Here is a 26,857-nt window from a genome sequence, read left to right as displayed (position 1 = left end):
CTCTGCGATCGCGATCGCGACTGCGACTGCTGAGGCAAGCTGTTGGAGTTCGGATGTGCCGACGACGCTGGCAGCGACGAGTTCACAGGTGTACTGCGCGGCCCCCATGTGCGTCCGGGGACAGGCGCGCCTCGGCGACGACGGTGGTGGTGGCGGGTATGCAAATCGTTTTCCATAGCAAGCGCACGGCTCGTCTAAGCGGCAAGGTCGGCGTCGGACACGCCGGACCCCCTCGCCGACAGTCTACTCGGCCGCAGCCTCTCCGCCCCGCTTCATGAGGTCGACCATGGCGTCGTGGTCCCTCTTTTCGTCCCAGACCCACGTCTTGACGGTGCCGTCGTCGCCGCACGAGGCGAGCAGGCTCTGCGCCTTGTTCCACACGGCGCCGTACGCCACGTTGTTGTTGGTCGTCGTGCTCGCCATGGCGTAGTCGTACCTGCCCGCCTGCCCCGTCGCCGTCGTCGTCGAACCGCCGGCGACGCCGGCCGTGGCGCCGCTGCCCGCCGTCGTCGATGCCGTCGAGGCGGTCGTGCCGCCCTCCGAGTCGGCGGCGCTGGGCAGCTGCCAGGTGGGCATTCCACCCGCGATGAACCCGCCTCCGACGCCAACACCGCCTGGCCCCATGCCCGCCGTCGCACCGCCCCGGCTCCAGTCGTAGTCGAGGTCGAATCCGTGCCCCTCGAGCGTCTGCAACACCTCGGAGCTCTCCTGGTCCCACATGTAGATCCTCCCATCCTCGCTGCCGCCGACGAGCAGCGACGTGTGGGCAAACGACGACTTGATAAAGTTCTTGCTCGTGTTCTGGTGGCCCTTGAAGCGCTTGAGCGGCCGCAGCATGCGCACGTCCCACAGCCGGTTCGAGTTGTCCTTGGACGAGCTGAGCAGGAGCGAGCCGTTCTCGTTCATCTCGACCGACGTCACCTCGCCCAGGTGGCCCGTGATGGTGCGGATGCACAGGCCCGAGATGACGTCCCAGAAGCGGATCGTCGTGTCCTTGGACGCCGTCACAATCAGGTTGCCGAGCGGGTTGAAGATGGCCGACGACACGCCCAGCTGGTGGCCCGTGAAGGTCTTGATGATCGAGCCCGTCTCGACATCAAACATGCGCACCAGCTTGTCGTACCCCGCCGAGACCAGGTGGCGCTGCAGGGCGGGGCAGGGGGGAGACGCGGGATCGGCATGTTCGATGAGGGAAGAGGTAAAGATTGTCAGGCGTCGTGCTCGTCGCCGCAGGCCATCTCGCGCGCTCCTCGTCACTCACCTCGTCCGGATGGAAGCGGCAGCAGTAGACATCGCCGAGGCCGGCCTTGAGCGTGGTGCGGCACTGCCCGTCGTCGACGCCCCACACCTTGACGGTCGAGTCGCCCGACGCCGAGGCCACCTGCCCGCCCGCGCGCGTCGAGTCGACATCCCACACCCTGCTGCGGTGGCCCTCGAGCACGGCGTCGCAGCGGCCCGTGTTGGAGTCCCACAGCCGCACCGTGTTGTCGCTGCTGCCGCTGACAATCTTGCGCCCCTCTTCGCCGACGAAGCGCACGCTCTTGACGTTTTTGCGGTGGCCGCGCATCGTGTGCTGCACCGAGTTGGGCACAATGAAGCCCGTGTAGTCGTGCAGCAGGCTCGAGACGACAGGCGCCTTTTTCGGATGGTAGCGCGCAAACTCGACCTGGTAGGCCACGGCCTGGTGGAGCATCGTCATCAACCGGCGCGGTGGCACGTAGACGTAGCCGCCGTTGGCTGCACCCCCGCCGCCTGAGGCATTGCCCGCTCCGCCGCCCTGAGACGACCCAGCGCCGTTGCTGTCGACGCCTGTGCCGTCCTCGCCATCGGCCCCGCCGCTGACAAGGTCGGTGCTCGACGCGTTTGGCCCGCCACCGCCGTTGCCGCCGCCACCACCGCCGCCACTGCCCAGCCCGGGTCCCCCGTTGCTCGGCCCCGCTGACCCAGGCATCCCTGCCTCCCGATCCAGGCGATCCTGCTCGAGCATGGCAGCGAACTCCATCACGAGCTTCTCCCGCGCCGGCTGGATGCCTTCCCAGGATGCAAACGACGGCGCATCGGTGACGGCCTTGGCCGACAGGAGATAGCATAGGTCGCGGAACTCGGACGAGTGCGGCTGGTAGTGCTCGAGCGGCTTGAGGCGCTTGTTGAGGAAGGTGAAGGCCTGGTGGCGGGACGTGCGATGGAAGAAGAACGTACCTGCGGATCAGTCGCCCGTCCTGTCCCGAACGACCCGATCGGGACGGATCCGAGGCCGAGGCCGACGCCGACGCTGCTCACCTTTTGGAACTCGCGGTGCTCGATGTGCTCGAGGAACTGCTGCTTGTAAACGGCGTAGAGGAAGGCCTTGTGGTTCTTGACGAGCGGCTTGCCAAGCAGCTTGTCGACCTCGGGCCAGTCGCCCTCAAGGAGGCAGCCGCGCAGCTTGCGCGCGTCGAGGCCGGCCTCTTCTCTCTCGCGCTGCTTTGTCCCCGCCTCGTCCATGAGGACCTGGCGGGTGGCACCGAAGCCCTCGTCTGCGAGCCACTGGTCGACCATGCGTATGATGTCGTTGCGCAGCTTGGGATCGTCTGGGCGAAGGATGGCCGTCCTGAGCGAGGCCAGGGTGGCCTCGTTGGCGCTGGCCGCGTCGTGTCGCGCCGAAGACGAGGAGCCTGGGCCGTGGCTGTAGGGGTCGGCGAAGGCGCCAGCGCCGAGGATGGACGAGTTCTGGTAGTACGGGTAGTAGGGGTTGGGGGGCGGGCGCAGGCCGTGCAGCTGGAGGTTGGCGACGCTGTGGTTGCGGGCCTCGGCCAGGAGCGCCTGTTTGCGCTTCTTCCAGGTCTCCTTTGTCCCGCCGCCGCCGCCGCCGCCGCTCGTATTGGGGGCACCCGCGCCTGCTGGCGCAGATGAGGACGAGGCGGACGTCGGCTGGGCCTGTCCTGGCGCTGCTCCCGATGCCGATGCTGCTGCCGCTGCCGCCGCGCTGCTGGAAGATGCGTCCGAGGACGACGAGATGCCGAGGCCGTCGGTGACTGGATTCGACATGCTGGCCATCATGTTGGGTGCGATGTGTGCGAGGCGAGATGGGCTGGCGAGTCCGACTGCGCCGAGGGTGGTGTTGTTGCGCTGCATGTTTGCCATGTTGGGCGAAGTGGGCGCGGTCTTTGGATAGGGCGGCAGCAGGAGCGACGAGGGGGTCAGCGAGTGGAGCGGATCGTCGGCACTCGCAACATGCTGGTGGCTGTGGTGGTTGGGGTGGTGGTGGTGGTGGTGGTGGTGTTGTTGTGTGGGCTGGTTGGGTAGGGACTCTGTCGAGAGCGAGGGGAGCTGGGTCAGGGCGGCTCTGGGCGTGGTGATGGAGCGGCTCGACGACGTGGCGGAGAGCGCGGGCGAGGCGGGCTGTCCGTGCTCCATGCGGTGTGCACTTGGGGCAAGCAGGGGTGGCTCGGTGGATGGTGAGGGCGACGATGATGATGACGATGATGGTCGATGTGGTGGCCGTTGCCGTAGCTTGGCTCAAAGGGACAGACAGGGTCCAGCGGGCGAGTGAGTGTCGAGAAGGAGACAAACGAGGCCCACAACCACGCCCCCAGACCGAGATCGAGTCGGTCTTGGGTCTCAATCAATTTGCACAGCGAAGCCTCGTTAGCCGCCGACTTGACAGCGTGGCGCCCCGCTCGCTTGGTTGGGCTGCTCCGTGCGCCCGCCGCCCGCCAGCCAGCCAAAAGCCAGAAAGAAGATCCCAGAGGGACCAGGCTTCTCTGACGCTGGCACCACCACCACCACCACCACCACCACCACCACCACCACCACCACCACCACCAACCTAGCCTCCCTCTCCCCTCGGCCAGCCACGCCACGCCAACATGCGACTGCCAACTCCGCTCACGCTCCTCGGCGCGCTGATGCTGCCGCTGCTCGCCTCGTCGGCCAAGCAGTCGTCGGCGCGCGACGCCCAGCTGGTGCAGCGCCAAAAGGACCTCTACCGCCAGGCCGCCACCTCGTCGTCGGGCTTTGTCGACGTCGACACCGCCGACTTCCAGGCGCTCGTACACGTCCCGCGCGACTACGCCATCACCGCCCTCCTCACCACCACCGACAAGGTCATCAACTGCCCGCCCTGCCTCACCTTCCAGCCCGACTTTGAAAACATCGCCGCATCCTGGAACAGGGACAAGGCGCGCAGGTCCAAAAATGTCTTTGCCAAGGTCGAGTTCTCCAGGGCCAGGGAGGTCTTTAAGCTGGTGAGTCGAGGTGCGGCGTGCGCTGCGAGGCCTTTGGTCGGGGACGCCCGCTGATGCTGAAGATCCTCCCTCCTCTGGCCCCCCCCCTCCGTCCCTCTTGCCATCGGCCCCCGCCGCCAGTTCCAACTGCAACATGCGCCCGTCCTCATGACGTTCCCGGCCTCGACGCCCTCGAACCCGACACCCGACCCCATCTCCTACGACTTCAACCGCTTCGGCTTCGAGGGCAGCGACCTGGCCGCCCACCTCTCCAAGACGTTTGACGTGCCCTTCAGGTACGCCAAGCCGCTCAACTACCGCCTCATCGCCGGCGTCGCCACCGCCGTCGTCGTCGTCGTCACGACGCTCGTCTTTGTCGCGCCCAAGCTCTCGACCGTCATGCCCACCAGCTCCAAGCCGCTCTGGATGCTCCTCTCGCTCTCGTCGATGATCGTTTTCACCAGCGGCCAGATGTGGAACCAGATCCGCAACGCGCCCTACCTCTCGGCCGACCGCGGACGCGTGCAGTACTTTGCCTCGGGCTTCCAGAACCAGTACGGCGCCGAGACCCAGATCGTCGCCGCCATCTGTGAGTCGCGCCACGCGCCGCCCTCTGTTCCGCCTCGACCCGATCTGATGACGCCGCTGCTTTGGCTCGCCCTTCCCTTGCCTCCCCTTCCCCTCGCGCCCGGCATCCAGACGCCCTGCTGGCATTCAGCTTTGTGGCGCTCATCGTCCTCGTCCCCGCCCAGCGCGACCCGACGCGGCAACGCGCCGGCGTCTACGTGTGGTCGGCCATCATGCTGGGCACCTTTAGCGTGCTCTTTGCCATCTTCCGCATGAAGAAGTGAGTGGTGGCTGCAGTCCGGCCCTGGAGGCACGGCACGTCACGAGGACTTTGCTGACCCTCCTCTTTTTTGCTCCCCCTATCGCACTGCAGCCCGAGCTACCCATTCCGTCTGCTCCTCTGAGCCGTCCGGCGATGCTCGGTTGGACCCGGGACCCCCGCCTGCAGCAGGGCCAGGAGATCGCGACGTCGCAACGAACCGATGTAGATGGGTCGCAACGGAGGGCGAATGCAAGCAAGCGCACGATGCCGTGCCAGATGCAACCAGCAACTCGCACCGAGCCGAGTGGTGGTATCAAGATGAGATTGGCCCGTTACGATTGGTTTCCGTGCGTCGAGGCGCGGCCAGCATTCTAGCAGGGCCGGCCGCCCGACATTTTGCTGCTCCCTCTACGAAGCGGTTCGCAGCGGAGCGGATGCGTGCCTAATGGAATCTAGCAGCACAAGGATATGGAGAGCGGGGCTCAGCGACCGACGAGCCTCTTTTCGACGAGGCGGAGGGGCGGGTATAGGATGGCGGCGAGGACGAGGCCGACCTCGAAGCCGAGGTCGCCCACCTTTTCGGCGATGGGGCCGACGAACCACACCTGGTCGATGCAGGGCACGACGAGGGCGAGCGAGAGGGCGCACGCCCCGACGGCCGAGGCGCCCGTGGGCAGCAGCTCCCAGCGGTTCCAGGCGGCGAGGTCGTAGCTCGCCCACCGTCCGCGGCGCACGATCCAGTGGTCGGTCAGGACGACGGCGACGTAGAGCGAGGCCCAGTAGCCGAGCACGGCGGTGAAGTTGGACAGGGTCGTGTAGAAGCGCGACGCGCCGACGATGGCGAGCGGCAGGAAGATGGCAAACGCGAAGAGGGGCCAGATGAAGCGCGGCGCGCGGCCCAGCGGCGGGACCATGGTCTGGATCGTGAGCCCCAGGCTGTAGATGGTGGCCGAGATGTTGCCCACGACCGAGAGGGCGAGGAGGACCTGGAGAAACTTGCCGAAGCCGCCCAGCGTGCCGCCGAGGATGAGGTCGAGGAAGGTGCCCGACGACACGGCCAGGGCCTCCTCCCACGCCGGGATGTCGACGGCAGCGCAGGCGACGGCGGCGCCGAGCATGAGGATGGGGGTGCACGAGAAGAAGAAGCCGGCCCAGCAGCTGAGGAAGAGGGCGAGCGAAGGCGTCGAGGGCTTGAGGTAGTGCGAGACGTCCGAGATGAGCGACGAGTACGAGATGATGAAGCCGGCCAGGATGCTGCCCATGGCGAGGACGCTGCGCGCCGTCGTGGGCTCCTCGACGGCGGGCGTGTGGAGGCCGTCGGGCCCCGTGCCCATCTTGCCCACCAGGATGCAGAAGCAGATGAGCGAGGGCAGCCAGACGATGCGCTCAAAGTAGTGGAGCACGCGGATGCCGCTGAAGGAGACGACAAGCGCAATGACCGAGGCGACGACGATGCCGACGGTGGGGGTGAGCGTGGGGGCGCCGGTGGCGTCGGGCCGGGAGACGGCCGAGAGCGTCTGTCCGCCGACGATGGTGTTGAGGATGCAGTAGCCGAGCATCGAGGCGGCGTTGAGGAGGCAGATGAGGATGGCGCCAAAGTAGCCAAACGAGTAGCGCGCGTGGACCATCTGGCGGATGCCGAGGTTGGAGCCAAAGAGGGCAAAGTAGGCGGGGAAGAGGGACGAGAAGGCGCTAAAGAGGAGGATGGTGACGAGGGCCGACTTCATGTTGAGGCCCAGCAGCGGGGCGAGGGTGCCCGTCGAGAACGAGAGGATGTTGAGGTTGGAGCTGAACCAGACGAGCGAGACGCTCCACCACGTCTCGCTGTTGCGCTCCTCGGGCCGCAGCGGGCGGATGCCGATGCTCTCGACCGAGACCTTGTTGAGGGTGAGCGAGAGGCGGTCGAGGTAGTGGAGCAGAGAGTCCCTGGCCGTCGACTTGGCCGACGAGTGCAGCGACGCACCGCCGTCGTCGCCGTGGACGTCGCCCGCATCGTCCTTGTCCAGGCGGCGCTCCTGCTCGTGCTCCTGCTCGTGCTCGACGGTGGCGGCGGTCGGCAAAGCGACGGCCTCGACGTCGCCGGCTGCCATGATGAGACGAGAGCGGGGCGGGGGAGAGGGGAAGAGGGGTAGGGACGGGTAGGGAGGGTTGAGAGTAGGGCGAGGAGGGTGACGGTGGTGGTGATGGTGGTCGACTGCGAGGGAAAGAGCACCTTCTCGCCACCGAGTCGTCTTGAAATCCCGCACTGGCCCTTTGAGCTAGGAAGCGAAAACTTGGAGAGCAGCGAGCAGCGCGGGGGATTGCCGGGCGAGGCTGGGGCAGGAGCGCAGGCCAGCCAGACCCTGGGCGCGGCCTTCCTAATCAGCCAGAGCACGCCGCCTGTCTCCGCCCGTCCCCGCCAAAGCCACGAGGCCGACAAAGAAAACTCGAAAAAAGCAGGCAGGCTAGGCAGCCAGCTCGCGGGTGGGCGCAGCGAGTCACCTGCCTGCCTGCCTGCCTGCCTGCGCTGCTAAGCTTCCGACCCGCCGGCCTTTGGCCCGCCCGCCTGCTCGGAAAGATCCCGAGGGCCCCCCGTTTCTCGCCTCGTCGCGCTCACACGCACGCACGGCGCGATACGATGCGATGCTTTCCCCGTCGGCCCTGGCAGCCGCAGCGGTGCGATAAGCCGACCAGTCCCACAGCAGAGGCGCTCGGCAACTGACGCACGTACAGGCCAGGTAGGCCAGGTAGGACGCTGCGTGTCGCTACGCTTGCTTGCTTGCTGTGTCAGCGGCTGGCGGTCATCGTGGCAGAAAGCGAAGGCAGGCAGGGGTCCAATTTCAAAATGGTCTGAAGGCGGTACCGGTACGAAGCAGGACTGGCCCGCACCGCTCGGTGCGACGAGGGATAGTTGCCGCACAGTAGGATGGACGTCGAGGTGTGGCTGACTCGACCTGACCGTTGCCGATTGTCCACCGCGCGTGCGACGCTCCTTCTTCCCCTACGGCGACGACAGGCGGTCCATCCTGCCGGCGAGGCTGGCGATCCTCTGCTCGAGGCTGGCGAGGTTGCCCTGCATGCGCTCTCTGTTTTCCGCCATGCTCGCCTCGAGGTTGGCCATCAGCTCGCTCGCCTCGCGGTCCTCCCTGTCCCGCTGCTGCTGCCGCGCCTCGAGGGCGTCGAGCGTCTGGGCAAAGTGCGCAGACGACGCGTGCAGGTCCGACAGCGTCTGCATCCGCCCCAGCACCGTCGGGATCAGCGGCAGCAGCGGGTCCAGCCGCGTAGACACGCTGAACAGCTGCTGCAGCTTGGCCACCTCGTCCGCAGTCAGCCCCTTTTGCTCCGTCGTCGTCGCCGCCGCCGCCGCAGCAGCAGCAGCATCGCCGCCCTTGCCATCGCCGCCGGCGACATTGGCAGGCAGAGAGACGCCGTTGTTGGTAGCCTCGCCGCCGCCCGCCAGCAGCTTCTGCCTCGAGTCCTGGACGCGATCCAGCTCCGTGACCAACACCTTGACTCGACGGCTGATGGCGTCGAGGTGGCGCGGCTGGCTCAGCAGCTGCAGCTGCTGCTCGAGCCGGTTCAGCGTGGGCAGGATCGGCTTCGGCGTCGCCTTGTTCTGCGTGGCCACCACATGAGCACGGGAACGTGGGAGCGTGGGAGCGCGGAAGTGTCAGCACCGTCTCGACGGCTGGCTCAAGGCGTCACGCTCGCACAAGTCTGCCCGGTCATACTCACCTCGTCCAGCATCGCTTCGTTGACGCCCAGCGCCTCCTCGAGCTCAGCGAGCCGGCGGTCCAGCGCACCGATGTTCGTCGAGGCTGCCTTGCCGGGCACTTGCGCTTGCGCCTTGGCCGCGTTGACGGCCTCGGCGTCGGTTGAGCCCGCGGCCGAAGCGGACGTGGTCGCTGTTGCCGCCGAGCCGGCGAGCTTCTCCAGGAGACCTCTCGTCTGCGCTTCCCATGCCGCCCTGTCCCTGGTCGTAGCAGCATCCGCCGCGGTCGGATCGGCCGAATCAAGCTGCGCCAATTGCGCTCGCAGTATCCTCAGCTGCAAGAGCAGCTCCGACAGTGGCACATCGTGGTCGACCTTTGAGCTCGGCGCCGGCTGCGCGGTCGATGTGGCCGTGTCCTTCTTGCCCTCACCGGCGTCGTTGATGCTGGCGCTCTCGGTCTCGGCCGACCTGGCGATCTCCTCTTCGAGCAGACCTGCCTCGAACTTGAGCCTCCTCAGCCGGTCGACCAGGCTCTCGCTCGAGTCTTCCTCGTCGCCGTCTCGCCGCGCAGCGCTGGGCCCGCCGAGTCGGTAGGTGGTGGTCGATATGCCAGCATCGCGGCCGCGCCCCGTCGTGGCCCTGCCCACGGGCTCGCGCCTCCTGCCGCCGGCCCTCTTGAGCCTGTCTGAGAAGTCGGCCGCGCGGCCATCGAGCTCGACGGCGTTTCGGAACTTCTTGTCGGCCTCAAACTGCTTGAGCGAGGTCCTCTCAATGTCGTCGGACTGAATCTCGACCCGCGGCGCCGCCTTGGTCCACCCTCGCGGCACCTTGCGGATCTTGTAGGGCGTGTCGTCGTCGGACGACTCGATCGATTCGTCCGACTGCGACTCGAACGAGTAGCCATCCTCGTCGCCATCCTCGTCGTCGTCTGTATCGTCGTCGTTGCGGCTGTTGGGGCCCTCGGCTCGCCCGGCTGTCTTGCGGCCTTCGATGTCTTCGTCTCGCCTCCTGCCGCTGCCGCCGCTGGGCTTGACCTTGCGTCGCCGTGTCCTTGGCACACTCGTGGACTCGTAGACGTCCGGTGCCGTGATGTCCACGTCCGGCAGGTTGGCGTACTTGTGGCGGGCCGGCAGCGCCGAGGCCTGCGCCGACGACGACGAGGCGCCCGCCGCCGCTCCGCGGTCGAATGCCGAGGCCATGCTGTGTTTGAAAGATGGCTTGGCGGGAGTGAAGATGCTGGTACAGAGAGGGCGAAGCGGGGGGTGAGGTGCAATGCGAGGGCCGGCTGAGGAGCGATGGTGGGAGGCCCGGGAGGGGTGGATAGATGGAGGGCCAGAAAGAAGCGAGGTGTTGGTTTGCAGGCGATGCCAGGCCGGCCTCCAGATCAGCAGCCTGCGGCCGCAGGCGCGCGTGTTGGTTGCAGCACGTACGTCCCAGCTTGGTCCGAGCCACCACCGCCGCCGCCGCCGCCGCGGAAAAGATCGAAAATCGAGGGTCCGCACAGACCGCTGCCAGCAGGGCTTCTCGGGCTCACTCCTTATCGCTCCCTCACTGCTGCAGGACACGCCAGCCTTGGTCCTGCGCTCCTTGCCGCCAATGCACCCGGGCAAACACCCACACGTCCTGCTGCCGCACACGCTGCGCTGCAAGCGCAACGACAACGACGACGATGAGGCGATTCTTCCATCCATAGTAGTACGAAGCTTCTACACACGACAGGCGCCGGCACGCCGAGCCCGAGGCCCAGGAGGCCAACTCGAGGCTGGCCATGTCTCCAGGCCTGGTGACGGGGCGAGCGGGCGGACAGCAGCCACAGGAGCGAAAAAATGTCAAAGGATAGAGTATGGCAAGATGGGCGGGTAGGTCGAGGTATCTAGCGTGCGAGCGACGCGCGCGCGGTGCGGGTGCGGGTGCGGGTGCCGCTCAGTTGCCGAGCTTGGCAAACGTCTCGTCCATGGCCTTTTTGATCTGGGCGTAGACGTCGTCGACGCTGGCAATCGAGTCGACCTCGACGACGCGGTCCTGCTGGCGGTAGTGCTCGACGACGGGCATCGAGGTGTCGACAAACGTCTGGAAGCGCTTCTTGATCGACTCGACGTTGTCGTCGGCGCGGCCGCTCGTCTTGCCGCGCTCGAGGAGGCGCTCGAGCATGACGGCCTCGGTGCAGTGCAGGAAGAGGACAAAGCGCGAGGGGCACACGGTCTCGTCAAACTTGATGGCCTGGTCCATCTTGCGCGGGAAGCCGTCGACGAGGAAGCGTCCCTTGCCATCGACCCACTTGTCCTTGTGCTCGTCGGGCACAGAGTGGCCGGCGGCCGTAGCGCCCTGCTTGGCGAGCGCCTCGCCGATGGCGTTCTGCAGCAGCGCCACCGTCACCTCCATCGGCACAATCTTGCCTTCCTTGATGTAGTCGGCGATCATGGCGCCGTACTGGGAGCCCTCGCGCTGCTGCTCGGCGCGGAGGAGGTCGCCAGCTGACCAGGCGTGCCAAAGAGGAGCAAGAAGGCCAAGAAGGATTGGGGGTCAGCGCCAGGTCTTTCGATGCCCAGGCACGCCTCATTGCCGCAATCCGGCCCTCTCTCGGGTCGCCGTGCTGCGCCCACTCACCGCTGAGGTGGACGAATCCATAGTCCCTGACGAGGCGCTCGCACTGGGTGCCCTTGCCGGCGCCGGGCCCGCCGAGGACAAAGACGACGGTGACCTTCTTGGGGTCAAAGGCGGGCTCAGCCGAGGCACCGGTGGCCTCGTTGACGGCGTGCTGCTCCTGTGCCTCGGCGTGCTGCTCCTGGGCCTCTGCCTGCTTGGGCTCTGCGGGCGCCGAGGCGATGGCGTTGTGGGGCTCGTTTGCGCCGGGCTCCTGCTTCTTCTTGCGGCTGAACTTGCCGAGGAGACCCATTCTGCCGATGAGGGTGTTTGACCAGTTCAGTTTGGGCGAGTGAAGGGTGGTGTCGACTGGCTGTCTCCTTCGTGGTTGCCGAAGGAGAGAGGAGCAGACGGGCGGGGAGGTGGAGGTGGGGAAAGGGAGAGATAGAAGGGCGAGGCGGGCGTATCTAGGGAAGCAGAGGCCTTCTACTGAGGCTCCTGGGACCTGGGCGGGATGAGGGGGTTGGGGTGCGGGATGCGCTTCTCGCGGGTGTGCTTTTCGGGGTCGGTGTGACGCTTCTGAGCGACAAAGGCAAAGGTGCCAAAGGCGAGGATGGCGAGTGCGGCAAAGCCTAGCGGGCTCGGGTGGTTGCTTCCGGGCTTTGAGGTGCCCGAGGGTTTGGTCGAGTAGGGGCGGACTGCGGGGAGGGACCGTGCGACGCGGCGAGCGGCGGGAGCAGAGGACGAGGTGGATGCGCTGATGGTGAGGGCGGTGATGGTGCGGGCGATCCGGGCGGTGACTGGCATAAAGAGAGAGAGGGGGTGGCGATGCAAGGTGGGGTGTTGCTGTGGTTGGACAGGGGGATGGTGCTTGTGTGGTGTGTGCAGTAGTGCGCAGGAGGGGAGTGAGGAGGAGGGAGAAGAGAGGAGAGAGGGAGCGAGAGAGGAGGGGGCACGAGAAGATGCAACGAGGTGGAGGACAGACGAGGCGGCCAAGCCCTCTCTCTCCTCGGGCCCATACGTCGTCAGTCAGGCACGGCCAGGCAGCGTGGCACGGCGGCAAGCAGGCAAGCAGGCAAGCAGGCTGCAGGGGGCCGCCAGACCGCAGCCAACTGACTCGTCCGAGTCAACAACACCGATTCACAACCATGAACCTGCCGCGATCACACGCCAAAGCCACCTCCACCTGCGCTGCCCCGCCCCGCCGGGCCTCGGCACCTTTGCTCCTCCGGCTACTACCACCACCACCACCACCACCACCATCCACCTCCTCGCAGTACCAGCCCCGCCAACGGACAGCACAGCGACGTCGTCTCCATCCTCGTCCCGCTGAGGGCACTGCCCGGGTCACAGCGCGCACGCCACGATGTCGTCCTCGACCTCATCCTCGTCGGCCGCCTACTCGCACCGTCCCGGCGGATCGCTCAAGTTCAAAGGCTCATCCGCCAACGGCGCAAAGGACAAGAAGAAGTAGGTCCCGCTCTCCTCCGCGATCGCAGAGCAGGAAAGAAGAGATAGGCTGATCGCCGTACCTGCCCCTCGCAACCCACCGCAGAAAGAAAAAGTCCAAGTCTTCCACGTCGGCCGATGCGAAAAAGGCGAGCGGCAGCGGCGACCCGTCGCGCAAGCTCAGCGACGAGGACCGTCTAGAGGCCGACTTGCTCGCCCAGATCGAGGACAAGGAGGCCGAGCTCGCCGCCTCGGGCCGCAAGCAGACCGAGTCCGAGAAAAAGTTTGAGGAAATGAGGCGCAAGCGCGTAAGTGTCGCCCCGCCTCCGCGCCGCTCGCCAGCTCGCCGCATGGCCGCAACATCCTCTCTTGTCGCCACGCTGACGTCCCTACCCCGCCTCTATGCCTGCCCGCCCCTCGGCAGATGCACCAACGCATCCAGAAGGAGGCCAAGCTGTCGCACAAGGAAAAGGTCGACGCCTTCAACCAGTACCTCGCCTCGCTCTCCGAGCACCACGACATCCCCAAGGTCGGTCCAGGATAACGTCGCATCGGTTGCCCGGTCGCCCTTTCGTGCAATTCGATTCAATCTTGCCTCGTTCGCTGCATCGGAAGGACGCTGTTGTCTGTGCGCAAATCCGCGTCGGAAAAGCTACCGCCTTGGCTCCGGCTGCTGCTGCTGCCGCTGCTGGAAGCGGAACTTGGCCTGCATCCAGACGCGGTACATCCTCTTTCGCTCCTTGCGGTTGACGAGCAGCCGCCGGTCAATGGCCATCTGCACCGTCTCAAACGTTTTGCCTTGCCTCGTGCCGTCGTCGGCCGCTTGCATGGCCGTGGCAGCGGCGGTCGAAGCGGCGGCCGCCTCGGACGACGAGAGCTTGAGCGCTTCGAGCTCGTCGGCGATGGCCGCCTTCTCCTCGCTCGAAGCCGCCGCATCGTCGCCCCCAGCAGCGGCAGGTCCGGTTTCCGCGGCGTCCGGTAGCAGCACCTCGACGCCGCGTTCCGGCGGCGGGGGCGTGGCGTCAAAGATGTCGATGAGCTCCTCTGGAGTGAAAAAGTAGACGCGCGTCCCGTCGCCTCGCACTGGTCGAGCCGCACACGCCGACGTCGCCGAGCGAGTGTCCGAGTCAGGATCCCGATGGGTCAGTCGTCGATCTGTCTCGAGCACGCGCGGCCGGGGCGGGGGCCGAGGAAGCTGGCTCACGGTAGAAGTTGTCCTCGAGCATCCTCCTCTTCTTGAAGCGCAGCTGCGGCAGGTCGTGCCGGCCATAGTCGCGCAGCAGGACGAGGCCCGTGTCGGGCTTGAGGAGCGTCTTGATGTTTTCCACGGCCTGCCTCCATTCGCGCGGGTGCAGCGCCGAGAGGACAAAGATGAGGACGACAATGTCGACGCTCCCCGGCTCCACCTGCGGCGGCAGGTTGGGTGTCGCCGCGCCGTCCGCGGATGACGACGACAACGACGAGAGGTCCCACACGTTGGCGTGGCAAGTGGCTCCGTTGGGCGGCGACACGTAGAGCGGGTTGGAGCGCACCACGCCGACGGCCTCGGACGAGTAGTCGCACGCGTGGATCGTCAGGTGCGGGTTCTGGTTCATCTCGAGCAGTGGGAAGACGGTGTTGCCCGCCCCGCAGCCGACCTCGAGGATCGTCGTCGGTGGCGCCTGTCCAAGCCGAGCACAACGAGACCAGGTCAGAAGAGTCAGCGAGGCCGTTCATCGTCGGCGTCGACGCCGAGGGTGCTGATCGAGCCGAGAGCATCGCCATCGCCTCTCCCACTCCACTCACCCCTTCCAGCGTGGCCTCGACGAGCTCGGGAAACTCGAGGTGGAGCCACTTTCGATCCTTGAAGAAGCGGTTCTCGTGGGCGCTGTAGAACGTGTCCCAGAAGCTCGCCGGGCGTTCGTGGTAGGCCTGCTGCTCGTCGAGGGAGAGCTTGGTCTCGGCCTGCTTGGCCAGCAGCTGCTCGACCATCTCGAGGTGCTCGGGCGGCGGCGTGACGTGGTCCCAGGCGTTGTGCGCCCACACGGCATCCTCGTCCGTCTCCTTGAGCAGCCGCGCGCCAAAGAAGGCCGGCTCCCCGTCGGCAGCATTGGCCTCGTCGTTGCCGGTGGAGCTGTCGGGCACCGAGCGGGCGGCCAGCATCGCCTCGGCTTCCGCCGCCGTCTTGGGCCGCAGCGCCCGCTGCGTGTAGGGCGCCGACGACGACACTTGCTTCTTGCGGTTCTGCGCCGCGTCGATGTTGGTGGCAGGTCTGAGCAGGCAGGGGAAAGGGAACGACGCGGTCAGCCTCGTGCTGCAAAGCCTCTTTCTGTCGCGCGCCGCCTCACGCCGCCTCATGCCGCCTCGCCCCAAGCGTCGATTCATGTGTGCCATTGCAAGGGCGAGACAGCGACTGAGGAAAGCGGGGACAAGAAAGAGGCAGGGGCGGGGCGGAATGGGTATGATGCGGGGCATGAAGAAGGGCCGAGCTACGGGCCATCGTGAGGGATGGGAGAGGAAGGGGGTTGCCCTTGGACCCCTTGCGAGTGTGGGCGAAGAGGGACTGTCGCAGCTGCTCACCCCTGTGCTTCCGCTTCGATCGGCGCGATTGCCTTCTTGATGAGCTCGCTCAGGCCCTTTGGCATGCTCAGCTTGAGAGCCTCGTCCTTGCCGAGCGGCGAGAGCTTGCGCCATGTCCTGCGAGCAGAGGTAGGGGTCCGGCAGACGTCCTGGTCAGCATGACAACGAGGGTGGCGCCCGCAAGACGAAGTGTCCATGGCATCGCACTCACTTTTTGATAATGTCAATGAACTTCTGCTCTGTGTACTCGCCATGCTGCGCGGCGAAGAGGGCCAGCTCGTCTTCGAGGAAGACGAGGACCGCGGCGTCCTCGAGCAGCTGATGGCAGGTCAGAGCGCGGACAAACGGACGAACAGCCGTCGCAGAGAGAGATGGGAGCGTCAGACGCAGCTGGCAGCGTACCACGCTCGCTTCGAGCGGTCGCGACTCACCTGCGTGCCGACGTCGCCGTCATCCTTGCCCGGCTTGAGGTCGGTCTTGCTGACCCATTTCCTGACCCAGTCGGCCTCGCTCTGCTCGACGCCGGCCTGGAGGAGGAGCTGCTTGGCGCGCTCTGCCTGGATGGTATAGAGGTCCCTCCGCCACTTGAGGTATCCCGCCTTGCCCTCCGGATAGCTCGAGCGCGGCGTGAGAAAGCGCTCGAGGTGCTGGCACCGCGACGCGAGCCGGAGCAGCTCACCCGCCCTGGACTCGATCTCCCCATCCGCCGCCGCCTGCGACGCTGGGTAGATGCTCGCGATCAGAGCGTTGAGCCCATCTGTCCCCTTGAGCGCCGCGAGGAGATGCTGCGTCCACTTCTCCATGGCGTCGGCGTAAGCCAGTTCGTCCTTCTTCTGCTGGCCATCCTCTGCCGGCTGGGCGGCGTTGCGCGAGAGGTAGGCGGGATCGCGCTTGTGCGACTCGTCCACCAGGTGGCGCGCCACCTCGAAGGGAGTAGTCGACATGGCGATACGAGCTGTTGTGCTGGGGGTCAGCTCGGCAGGTGGCAAGATGCAATGCCGGCAGTGGCCAAGATGATGGTGGTGGTGGGGAGAAACGTTCGGTGCAGGACCCTGAGCCCGCGCGCCGGTAACGCACTCGCCTGCAGCCCGCTCGCCTCGCTTTTGGCACCTCAAAAACCTCGAAATATACCCAAACTCCCTTCCAGTGCTTCAATCAGTCTGCTGCAAGCATCTTTACAAGCCTGAGGATCAGGACTAGCAGATGAGCAGGGTTGCAGGGTCTTTCACAGGGCAGATGTGGAGACTTGTTGGGCAGAGTGCTGAAAATGCTCGAAAATCGTCGGAAATCGACATTCTACCCACACAGACCGCCTTCCAGGGCTCCAATCAGGCTGCTCCAGGCATCTTTGCAAGCCTGAGGATCACTACCAGCAGATGAGCATGGTCGAGGGCTCTTCTCCAGGCAAATGTGGGGAGTTGTTGGGCGAAATGTGGGAGCAGCCCCGGCTAGCCCGCTCTCGAGCTCCTTCCCCCTTCGCGCTCGACACTTCCTTCGCTCGTTCGCGCCAACAGTCTTCCGCTGCCGGTGATTAGCGCTGGCAACGCAAACGAGTCTGTGCAGGACGCAAGGATATGCCATTTCCCGGTTGTGATGCTTTTCGAGGGAGGGGTCATGCAAAAGAGAAAGAGAACAGAGTACAGGTGGGAAGGGATCGCGGGAGCGAGGGAGCGACGGATGGATCGAGGGGGGTCAAGCGGGCTCGTCTAGTCGTCGCTGTCATCGCTCATGAACTCGTCGTCGTCCTCGTAGACGGCCATGTCCTCGAAGGCGACCTTGTACCGGAGGATGCCGCCGATGCCGCCGAAGCCCTTGCAGAACTGCATGCCCTCTTGTGATCGGTCGGTGACAAACTCGAGGTTGGTGCCGAAGGTGCGGTAGTTTTCGGCGAGCCACTCGAGCAGCGGCATGGGCTCCTCGACCTGCTCCATCGACTCGCCCGTCGCCTTGTCGAGGAAGCGGCTCTTGTCCTTTTCCTGCTCCTTGTTGAGCATCAGGACGTTGGTGCTCCCCTCGCTGTCCTTGAGCACGTACCGCGTCACCTCGAGGTTCTCCCAGACGATGAGCGTCTCGACGGCGCCGAGCTCGAGCGCCTTGAACGTGTCGTCGAGGCCGAAGCAGTACTTGCCCGTCTCGAGCGAGATCTCGTCAAAGTACTTTTGAATCAGCTTCTTCTCCTGCACAAACTTGACGTTCTGGAGCGACTCGGCCGACAGCTCAATGGCCTGGTTGAAGCCGTTCTCGCCGCCGTACGACACGTCGACCGTGCGGATAATCTTGGGCGCCAGCCGGAAGTCGAACATGTCCGACTGGCCCAGCTCCGTCTTGAAGTCGGCCGAACCGGCGAGCACCAGGCCGACGCAGTTGCACTTGTTGTCCGTGATAAAGTGCGTCGTCGCCATCTCGGCCACCTTGCGCACGTAATTGTGTCGCGCCTCTTCTCGCAGACGGGCGAAACGCAGCGCCGACTGACCACCACGGCCTGTCAACACGACGGAGGGGGACGAGTGGGGGACGCGCGCACAGAGGTGGATCAGACGCGGGGCAAAGCGGCAAGCAAGGGTCAGAGGCTGCAGCAGGCCCGCGTCGACGACGACTCGTCTCCGGGAAAGGGGCCCAGACCCAGTCGAGCACTCACCGTGCTTCTTGGGCAGGTCGACCGAGAACTTCTGGAGCACTGTTCTTGTGTTGCCCGAGAGGGTGCCAAAGAGGGCGCCGTTTCCGTCCATGATGATGAAGCCAAACTTGGAGTCGGCCTCGAGGAGCTCGCTGAGGGCCTCGGTGTGGAACTTGTTGTCGCAGAGGTAGAGCGAGGTGTTGATGGGCTTGAAGGGCTCAAAGGAGAAGTTGACCTTCTTCTCCTTGCCCTCGTCTGTGAGGATGGTGCCGCAGTAGACGACGAGGCCGTTGTCGGGGACGCGGTTGTATAGCTTGAGGCGCTGCTGGGTCGAGGTGATGGCCGAGAGGACCGAGAGGCGATTGACGCGCGACTTGATGTTGGAGGCGGTGCCGTACTCCTGCGTGAGCATGTTGGACGCCTGCGAGATCTGGGAGCGTGGCGGCAGGATGAGCGAGATCATCGAGGTTCCCGCGCCGCGAGCGGCGTCGAGCTGCTTGACCAGCTTCTTGACCTTCCAGATCTGGATGTTGGCGTCGGCGGCATCGGACGACTGCTGCGAGGCCATGGTGGGCAGCGGGCGGGGGTGAGAGCGAGGACGAGGTGCTAGAGATGGGACAGCGACTGGCGGTGGCGAGCGATCAGTCGAGCTGGGCCGATGTGGTATACGAGGCCAAGATGGGTGGGCGGCGGTGGCGGCAGGGTGGGGTGGAGGCTGTGCTGCTCCTTTTAGGTGTCTATCGGTTCGAGGGCCCGCCGGCGGTCACTGATGCAAACGAGGGTCGAAGGGACGGTGGCTGCGCTAAGCTGGATGTGGTGTGCGAGACGCTGCTGGTGCTGCTATCGTCGAACGATGGTGCTGCGGCCTGGTGCTGCGTAGGACGATAAGGGATGGTGGTGGTTGCGGGGTCGAACAGAGCGGGTGGGTGGAGCAGCGGGCTGCCCTCTTGAGCGTTTGTATTGCAGCCCTGCCTCTTGCGCCCGCCAAGAGCAAGTTTTGTATTCAGACAGCCTGACCTGGCTTGTATTCCAGGCATGGCTGCAAGCTTCTTCTTCCTGGCTGGCTGGCTGGCTGGCTGGCTGGCTGGCCGTGCGGTGGGCGGTCACCCACCCGCCTGCAGAAAAATTTGAGGTTGAGCGGGCAGGCCAGGCCAGGCCAGGCCAGCAGGCCTGCCTCTCTGGCCGCTGTGGTGATCGTTTCTGGCCGGCCGGCGGGTTGCCTCTCTCGCCCGAGATTCGGGTAAGGTTGCAGGGCCTAGCCTAGCCTGGCCTGTCCGGCAGGCAAGCGTGAAACGGGGGCCGGTGGCTGCGGGTAGCCGGTGCCGCCGACCGAGGCCGTGCACCTTCTTGTTGCTGGCCGCCCCCGCATTCCCGAGCTTTGCCTTGCCCTGGTAGCCCGGCATCCATCCCCACCCACAGCGCAACCACCATCACCGCCTCTCAAACACTGGAAGCTCGCTCACCACACCTCGCTGCGCCGCCGGCTATAGACCTTTTCGACCGCTCGCCCGTCCGCCCGCTCGCTCGCCCATGAGCCGCCCAAAGGTCAAGCCGAGGTCGGCCAAGGCCACCTTGGTCCGCGTCCAGCTCGACCCCGCCCTCCGCTCCTCGCTGGTACACCTCCCCATCTGCCTCTATGCGCCCCTTGTAGACCGCCAGGTGTCGCCGCAGTCGCTCGTCGTAGAGATTGATCCACACACGGGCACGGGCGATGCCGCATCCGCTCGCCAGCCCTACTATGCCGGCTGGACGGGCATGAGCGCCGCACCGCTCGACGTCGCCTCGTCCTTCAGCTCGTCATCCGCCTCGTCCTCTTCTGCTTCCGTCTCGGACGTCATATCCATCTCGCCCTCGCTCGCCGCCTCGTTCCGGCCGCCCCTGGCCGAGGGCGCCATCGCCTCCGTCCGCCTGCTCCGCTCACCCCCGCTACCCACCGCCGAAAAGATCGAGGTGACGCCCCTCTCCCCAGACGACTGGGAGATCCTCAGCATCCATGCAGAAGAGGTCGAGATCAACATGCTCGGCCAGGTCAGGGCGGCAAAGACGGGCCAAGTCATTGGCGTCCACGTCGGCAGGGCGGGCAAGACCGTCGTCCGCTTCCGCGTCGACGCCACGACTCCGCCTACCTCGGATGCCGCTGCATCCACCTCTGCCGGCTCGGACGACGTCGAACCAAAGAAAGACACCGCCACTGACATTGCCGTCCGCCTCTCGACCGACTCCGAGGTCATCATCGCCCCTCGCCTCCGTCCGAAAAGGGCCGAGGACCATGCTGCCGAGGAACGACATGACCTCAACGCCGGCCGATCGGCACCCGGCAATGGCGCCTCGGGCTCGGCCAGGGAACAGGCGGAGCGGCGGGAGGCCATATCCAAGCTGCTATGGAGGATCTTGCCCGACCACTTTGTCAAGCTGCCGGCCTCGGAAGGCTGGCTGCAGAATGCAGTCCTCGTTCCCAGTCAGAGCAGCCCCGCCTTTATCGACTCGATGCCCGGGTTCGCCGAGCTGGACGAGCTCTTTCCCAAGGGCAGGATCGCCATCACCAAAGTCACCTGCCCCAGCAGCGACCTGACCAAGAGCGGCGGCGAGACCCGGCCGGAAGCCAACGCCGGTGCGGCGAACAATGGCGAGCCGCAGGACAGTGCCGAGGCTCAAGGGGGGGCGGCAAGAGCGGAACTGCCAACCAGACCTACCGCCAGCGCCTTTTACGCTGCTGGCGAGGGCTATCTGCGCGTCGGCGGCGGTACGCAAGCTGCGGCGCCGGCGTGGCCCGAAAGCCACGTCGCCGTTGGGCCCGCGCTGAGGCGCCAGCTTGGCCTCCAGGACTATGACCTGGTCCGCTTCACACCGGCGCCTCCTGGATCGGCCGTGCGCAGCGCCACCGCCGACGCCAGCGCCAACGGCATTGGAAACGGCGGCAGCGACGACGGAGGCGACCTGTCCGCGGGCCAGGCGGCCAAGACGCTGGCCGGCGTCGAGTCGATTCTCTCTACCTGCATCGACATCGTCTCGGGCACGCTGCGATCGCGACGGCTGCACGCTGCCGCCGCTATCGCCGCCGCCGCTGCTGCCAGTGGTGGGCTCGGCTCGGTCAAGCCCTTTGCCGGCTCGAGCGGTCTCCTCCTCACCGGCGGGCCCGGATCGGGCAAGACTGTCGTGGCCGAGGAGATCTCGTCCCGCCTCTCGTCGGACCCCGGCCTGCTGATGTCGACCTCGCGCATCGACTGCTCGCCCTTTGCCGAGGAGAGGGTACCTGTGCTGCGGGCCAAGTTCTCCGAGTGGCTCAACGAGGCCGCCTGGAAGGCGCCCAGCCTGCTCGTCCTCGACAACATCGACCGCATCATCCCTGCCGAGCTCGAGCATGTCGACTCACAGCGCTCGAGGCAGCTGGCTGAGGCCTTCGTGGCGCGGATACGCGACTGCGTCAAGGACTTCGAGGTGTTTGTCGTCGCAACGGCGCAGAACAACACCAGCATCCACTCGCTGCTCAACTCGAGCCACCTCTGGATCGACAACGTCCAGCTGAAGCCGCCGAGCAAGGAGGGGCGTCGCGAGATTCTGGCCCACCTCGTGCGCGGCAAGACTGCAAAGCCGCCGCCGGGCGCAACGGCGTCGGCGGCCACAGCGACGGAAGCTGGCCCAGAATCCGAGGGCGATCTCAACTTTGTCACGCTCGCCACGCAGACCGAGGGCTACCTGCCGGCAGACCTCAAGGACCTTGTCGAGCGTGCCGTCCACCAGTCGGCCATCCGGGCCGCCGCCGCGGAGAGCAGGCATGCGCCCGGTACCACGACCGACGGCCCGCTGCCGAACGGCGATGCCCCGCCCCGGCTGGCCGAGGCCGCAGCGATGGCGGCTGCGGCCGGTCCTGGTGGTGCCCCGAGCCCCGCGTTCCAACTGACCATGGCCGACTTTGCCAAGGCGCAGGAGGGCTTCACGCCGCTCTCGCTGCGCGACGTCAAGCTGGAAAAGTCGTCGGTCGCCTGGTCCGACATCGGCGGCCTGGTCGAGACGCGGCGCGTGCTGCGCGAGACGCTCGAGTGGCCCACAAAGTACGCCGCCATCTTTGCTAGCTGCCCGCTCCGCCTGCGATCTGGCCTGCTCCTCTACGGCTACCCGGGTTGCGGCAAGACGCTCCTCGCCAGCGCCGTCGCAAAGGAATGCGGCTTGAACTTTATCTCGGTCAAGGGGCCCGAGATTCTCAACAAGTACATCGGAGCGTCGGAAAAGTCGGTCCGCGACCTCTTCGACCGCGCCCAGGCCGCCAAGCCCTGCGTGCTCTTCTTTGACGAGTTTGACTCCATCGCACCAAAAAGGTGAGTGTGCGCCCCTGCCCGAGGTCTGCGGTGCAACGACGGCGCAGAGGATCGACGATCGCTGACCGTCGCCCTTGATCGTCCGCTTCCCTTTTCCTCGCGGTCGCGACCCCGCAGAGGCCACGACAGCACGGGCGTGACGGACCGGGTGGTCAACCAGATGCTGACCCAGATGGACGGCGCCGAGGGGCTCGACGGCGTCTACGTGCTGGCGGCCACGAGCCGGCCGGATCTGATCGACTCGGCGCTGCTGCGACCGGGACGCCTGGACAAGTCGCTGCTGTGCGACATGCCGACGCTCGAGGACCGCGTCGACATCATGGAGGCCATCTCGCGCAAGGTCCACCTCGACCCCGCCGTCGACCTGCAGCGCTGGGCGCAGCGGACCGAGGGCTACTCGGGCGCAGACCTGCAGGCGCTGCTGTACAACGCCCACCTCGAGACGATCCACGACAGCATCAACGCGGCCGCGGCCGACCAGGGCGGCGCCGACGGCGAGGCGGCGGGCGCCGACAAGAGGGACGGTGGCGCAGGGAAGCCGGCGCGCTTCATCTCGTTTGGAGGCAGTGGCGGCGGGCCCGGTAGCAGTAGCGGGGCAGCCCAGGCGGCGGGGGCGGGGGTGAGCAAGAAGACGATGAGCGGCGCCGAGCAGCAGGCGCTGTCGCGCAAACTCGAGCTGGTCCTGCAGAACCAGCGGCGCGCGCGCCAGGCGGCGTCGTCGTCGGGCCAACGAGGGAGCGACCTGGGCGCCTCGACGTCCAAGGCGGCCAACGGGGCGAGGGCCAAGGTGCTGGTGACGGACTCGCACCTCGAGACGTCGCTCAAGGCGACGCGGCCCAGCGTGCCCGTCGAGGAGCAGAGGCGGCTCAAGGCCATCTACAAGGCCTTTGCGGGCGAACGCGACGCCAATTTCCCCGACGGCCAGGCCAGCGACCAGATTGGCGCCCGGTCCAGCCTCATGTAGCTACCGGTAGCTCGGCCCGCGTCAGCTGCGGCGCACTCCCACCCACGCACGCACGCACGCGATGCCGCTGGACGATAGATGAACAACACCGGCAGAGGGCGCTCGTACGTGCTGGGCGTCACGTTGGTCGTTGCGGGCAGAGGGTATGTGGGCATGACGATGGAAGCAGCTCGAGGATCGCTTCTGCCGGTAATGCGCCGCTCTTTGTGGACGATAGACGATCGAGCGGCGAGGGTCGATCGTCTCGTCGAGGCACCAAGGTCAGGCTAAGGTATGGCATCATGCCTCCCTATCTGACCTGGCCTGGCCGCGCGTGCTCGTGGCGCAACGATGTCCGACCTGGCCCCATGAGCGAGCGAGCGATGAGGTGCAAGGCAACGCCCGATCGGGCCGAGCGGCGTCCGATGGGCAGCCTGGAAGCGTTCTCACCACTCTGAGAGAACGCATGTAACGCGCCCGCTTGGTTCTCCTTATCGACAAGGATCAGACGCACGTTTTTGCACACGCCAAGCCGGCCGGCCAGTCGGCGCCTCCCATGAAATCCTGATAACCATCGCGGACCTTCTTCCTCCGTCATCGAGCGCGCCCACGTCTTCCTGGACCATCGGACGTGCGTGCGTACGTCGTCGGTCCACGCACGGGCTAGAATGGCCGGTCGTTGGGGCTCCACGATACGATACGATGTTGTTGTTTCTTGCTTGCCTGCTTGCCTGTGGCCTGGCTTGTGTCTTGCTCGCCATACGATCGGAATGACCGCATTCCGGCCTCTGAAAGGGCTGAAACGGGTTCCGCTATCGACGACGGGCGGTAGGCAGGAGGCTGGGCGAGAGGGTGTCTGGGCTTGTCCGCGCGTGCGTGCCACCGAGGTTTGGAAAGCGGCCGGCCGCGTCGCTTGCGCTCGTCCGCTCGACGTCGGAGACGTTCCCGACCGGGCTGGCGCGGAAGAACGGGTGCATTTGCAGGCAGGCAGGCAGGCAGGCTAGGCAGGGGCACCGACCGAGGGAAGGCCAGGCAGGCAGGGTTCTGAAACCCGCCGGCGTCCTTGACAGCCAGGCCGACAGGCAAGCTTGAGGCCCACGCAGGCAGGCAGGGCAGGCAGGCAGGCAGGCGGTTTGCAGGCCAGCCAGCCGGGTTCGCACGCCACGCCCACGCAGGCACACGCACGCAGCCAAGAGGACCGGCCGGGCAGCTGCTGGCTCGCACCCACGCTCGCAGCACGGGTGCGTCAGCCAGCCAGCCAACCACGTCTTCGCAGCACGTTTTCACGGGCAAGCCAAGCGAGGCCGGACTAGGCCAGGCCCTTTCAACGCCTGCTGCCTGCGCCTTCCTCGTCGCTGCGCTGCTGCTCGACGCCCGCCACAGCAAGCCCTCCTTGCATCGCGCCCCCTACCCGGCCTTCCTCTGTGCGACCTGCCCGCAGGTCGGCAGCAGCAGCAGCAGCAGCCAGCACCATGGTCGGTGGCGATGGCAGCATACGCCACGTACGAGCAGCGATACGCTGGAGGGAGCGAGATACTGCATATCGTTGTGGGCACCTGCTTGATGGTCGGGCAGGTGGCGGCGGCGGCAGCAGCGGCCGTTTGTATGAATCTTCAAACGCCGGCGGTCGTTTCGAGCGAGGTCGGTGTGAATTCTCTTTCCTCGTCGCGAGGAGGCCAGCTTCATCGCCGCGCTGCCCGGGGCCACAGACAGAGAAGGCGAGGGCGGCGAGGCGAGGCGAGCTCTAAAATTCGCCATCGTGGCCGGCCACCTTTGTCGTCGTACGGCGGCAAGCAGGCAACACGCGTGCGTACTGTACGGCTGCCTCGGAAGCCTTCCGAGCACAGGGTGGCGAGGGTGCGAGTACGTCCTCTAGCTAGGCTGCGATGTCGTGCCACGCCTCAGACATGCCGGCTGGTGATCAGCGCCGTACGTTGCGTCTGCGTCTACGGCCGGTGTGCTTGCAGACTGCGCCGTGCCGATGCGACAACGACGACGATAAGACAGGAGTCAATGCGCCTGCCTGCCTGCCATACAACAAATGGCAACGACGGACGTTGCTACACACCGTGCCACCAGGCCGCCTACTAGGCGGCCAGGCCTCAGTCAAGTTAGGTCGCTGTGGTCGTGAAAGGCGACTCGGTCGCGCCGGTGTCGACCGGACAGCGAGGCAGGCAGGCAGGCAAACCCTAAAGGCGGCAGCGCCCTGCATGGCGCGACATGTACCGGTGCAGGCCAGGCAGCGCTGTGGCAAAACGCACGGGCGACACCGAACCCTCGATACAGCAGCGGCGGCGGCGCGCCCTGCCTTTCACGCACCACCTCGAACGCAGGTCGCTCGTGCACAGAACAACAACACAGAGACAAGACCGGGAGCGTCGAGAGCGACGTCGAGGTGGCACCCGTACGGCGGTTTCTTCGCCTCGGCCAATGGCGTGGCAGGCGTGGCAGGCCAGGCAGGGGGGGCTGTGCCAGGCATCAGAAAACTTTGTCGCCCCCCTCGTTGACGGGAATTCATGGACGTGGTCGCTGCGCAGCAACGCAGGCCTGGCCTGGCCAGGCCTGTCCTGGCCTGTGGGCAGCCCCGTGAAAGGCGCTCGCTCCCCAACCAACCCTCCCACCAGGCAACCAGCCAGCCAAGCTCCTCGAAGCTTAGCCTGCCGACGGCGCATCACGGCGGCCAACGAACGGGCCACGGCCCCATCAATCAGCAGCTTGGTCGGTGGCTGGCCTGGCATGGATTGCCAGCCTGGCTCTGCCCGCCTATATCTACCCATCGCTCGGGCACCGTGCGCCTTCGTTCCTTCCCATCGCCGTCTCATCCCTATCTCGCCCTTCCCTCCCTCCCTCTGTCCCGCCTTATCAACGCGAGGTCACCCTCACATCGCACGACTGCACTGATTGCCACCGTCGCCGTCGCCGCCACCACCACCTCCGGTAACCACACACCTCCGCTACTTAGCAGCCATGTCCGCCGCCGAGACTGCTCCCGCCCCGACCTCGGTCGCTTCGCCTTCGTCGGCCAACCCGGCCAAGGACGCCTTTGAGCACAGCGAGGCGCTCCAGCGCATCGCCGCCGTCCCCCTCGTGTCGGACTCGCTCTCGTTTGCCCAGTCGGCCATCAACGCCCACCCGCTCCTCGCCCACACCTACCAGTTTGGCCAGGGCGCCTTTAACTCGTCGCTCAAGGCCGCCTCGCCCATCACGAGCCGCCTGCACCCGCAGCTGGCCTACGTCGACTCGCTCGCCGTCAAGTCGCTCGACTTTGCCGAGAGCAGGTGGAGCTACCCCTTCCACGCCAACGCCAACGAGCTCATCGAGGCCGCCAAGACGCCCGCCGACCAGGCCCGCAACCTGGTCCAGGCCTACGCCGCCGCCATCCAGCAGGCGTACGGCGAGCGCGTCTACACGCCCGCCAAGGCCGCCTACGACGCCCACGTCGTGCCCGCCTACGAGGGCGCCCACACCAAGTTTGACGAGATCAAGAGCCAGAACGCCTACCTCCAGCGCGCCACCGACGTCGTCCGCGACCTCCAGGCCAACCTGGCCAAGACCGTCGAGAGCATCTCGTCGCGCGGCAAGCAGGAGGGCGACCAGGCGACGCAGAAGGCCCAGGGCATCTCCAACGCCCTCTTTGCCGAGGTGAGTAGTCGGCCAGGCGCGGG

The 26,857-nt window shown here is 66.2% G+C and overlaps 10 protein-coding genes across 10 annotated transcripts in view; 4 read left to right on the top strand and 6 right to left on the bottom strand.

The window, feature by feature from the left end:
* Positions 1–243: 243 nt before the first annotated feature.
* PFL1_06070 (uncharacterized protein) lies at positions 244–3,396 on the bottom strand (the record flags this gene model as incomplete). The annotated part of the gene is made up of 3 exons (XM_007883608.1): positions 244–1,143; positions 1,262–2,164; positions 2,281–3,396. 3 exons carry the CDS (start codon positions 3,394–3,396, stop codon positions 244–246), a joined length of 2,919 nt encoding a protein of 972 aa, XP_007881799.1.
* A 452-nt stretch (positions 3,397–3,848) lies between these two features.
* Positions 3,849–5,176, top strand: PFL1_06069 (uncharacterized protein; the record flags this gene model as incomplete). Its single annotated transcript, XM_007883607.1, has 4 exons — positions 3,849–4,226; positions 4,347–4,794; positions 4,905–5,052; positions 5,146–5,176. The coding sequence occupies 4 exons, from the start codon at positions 3,849–3,851 to the stop codon at positions 5,174–5,176; spliced, it is 1,005 nt and encodes a 334-aa protein (XP_007881798.1).
* Positions 5,177–5,516: 340 nt separating this feature from the next.
* On the bottom strand, positions 5,517–7,124 carry PFL1_06068 (uncharacterized protein; the record flags this gene model as incomplete). The annotated part of the gene is made up of 1 exon (XM_007883606.1): positions 5,517–7,124. One exon carries the CDS (start codon positions 7,122–7,124, stop codon positions 5,517–5,519), a length of 1,608 nt encoding a protein of 535 aa, XP_007881797.1.
* Positions 7,125–8,014: 890 nt separating this feature from the next.
* On the bottom strand, positions 8,015–9,924 carry PFL1_06067 (uncharacterized protein; the record flags this gene model as incomplete). The annotated part of the gene is made up of 2 exons (XM_007883605.1): positions 8,015–8,629; positions 8,749–9,924. 2 exons carry the CDS (start codon positions 9,922–9,924, stop codon positions 8,015–8,017), a joined length of 1,791 nt encoding a protein of 596 aa, XP_007881796.1.
* Positions 9,925–10,648: 724 nt separating this feature from the next.
* Positions 10,649–11,621, bottom strand: PFL1_06066 (uncharacterized protein; the record flags this gene model as incomplete). The annotated part of the gene is made up of 2 exons (XM_007883604.1): positions 10,649–11,199; positions 11,333–11,621. 2 exons carry the CDS (start codon positions 11,619–11,621, stop codon positions 10,649–10,651), a joined length of 840 nt encoding a protein of 279 aa, XP_007881795.1.
* A 1,053-nt stretch (positions 11,622–12,674) lies between these two features.
* PFL1_06065 (uncharacterized protein) lies at positions 12,675–13,301 on the top strand (the record flags this gene model as incomplete). Its single annotated transcript, XM_007883603.1, has 3 exons — positions 12,675–12,778; positions 12,864–13,065; positions 13,182–13,301. The coding sequence occupies 3 exons, from the start codon at positions 12,675–12,677 to the stop codon at positions 13,299–13,301; spliced, it is 426 nt and encodes a 141-aa protein (XP_007881794.1).
* Positions 13,302–13,409: 108 nt separating this feature from the next.
* On the bottom strand, positions 13,410–16,260 carry PFL1_06064 (uncharacterized protein; the record flags this gene model as incomplete). Its single annotated transcript, XM_007883602.1, has 6 exons — positions 13,410–13,840; positions 13,962–14,418; positions 14,543–15,008; positions 15,317–15,433; positions 15,528–15,634; positions 15,748–16,260. The coding sequence occupies 6 exons, from the start codon at positions 16,258–16,260 to the stop codon at positions 13,410–13,412; spliced, it is 2,091 nt and encodes a 696-aa protein (XP_007881793.1).
* Positions 16,261–17,022: 762 nt separating this feature from the next.
* PFL1_06063 (uncharacterized protein) lies at positions 17,023–18,501 on the bottom strand (the record flags this gene model as incomplete). The annotated part of the gene is made up of 2 exons (XM_007883601.1): positions 17,023–17,798; positions 17,955–18,501. 2 exons carry the CDS (start codon positions 18,499–18,501, stop codon positions 17,023–17,025), a joined length of 1,323 nt encoding a protein of 440 aa, XP_007881792.1.
* Positions 18,502–19,463: 962 nt separating this feature from the next.
* PFL1_06062 (uncharacterized protein) lies at positions 19,464–23,213 on the top strand (the record flags this gene model as incomplete). The annotated part of the gene is made up of 2 exons (XM_007883600.1): positions 19,464–22,249; positions 22,367–23,213. 2 exons carry the CDS (start codon positions 19,464–19,466, stop codon positions 23,211–23,213), a joined length of 3,633 nt encoding a protein of 1,210 aa, XP_007881791.1.
* A 2,946-nt stretch (positions 23,214–26,159) lies between these two features.
* The window catches only part of PFL1_06061 (uncharacterized protein), a gene marked incomplete at both ends in the record, with an annotated part of 1,153 nt that continues 455 nt past the window's right edge, over positions 26,160–26,857 (top strand). The window contains one exon of the mRNA XM_007883599.1: positions 26,160–26,834. Coding sequence (XP_007881790.1) covers positions 26,160–26,834 — 675 coding nt within the window. The remainder of the gene's footprint in view (positions 26,835–26,857) is intronic.

This window comes from Pseudozyma flocculosa (assembly GCF_000417875.1).
Source record: "Pseudozyma flocculosa PF-1 unplaced genomic scaffold scaffold00023, whole genome shotgun sequence".
In the NCBI taxonomy this organism is placed as follows: domain Eukaryota; kingdom Fungi; phylum Basidiomycota; class Ustilaginomycetes; order Ustilaginales; family Ustilaginaceae; genus Pseudozyma; species Pseudozyma flocculosa.
Note: the sequence above shows the minus strand (reverse complement) of the source record. Positions and strands in the feature narration are given on the sequence as shown.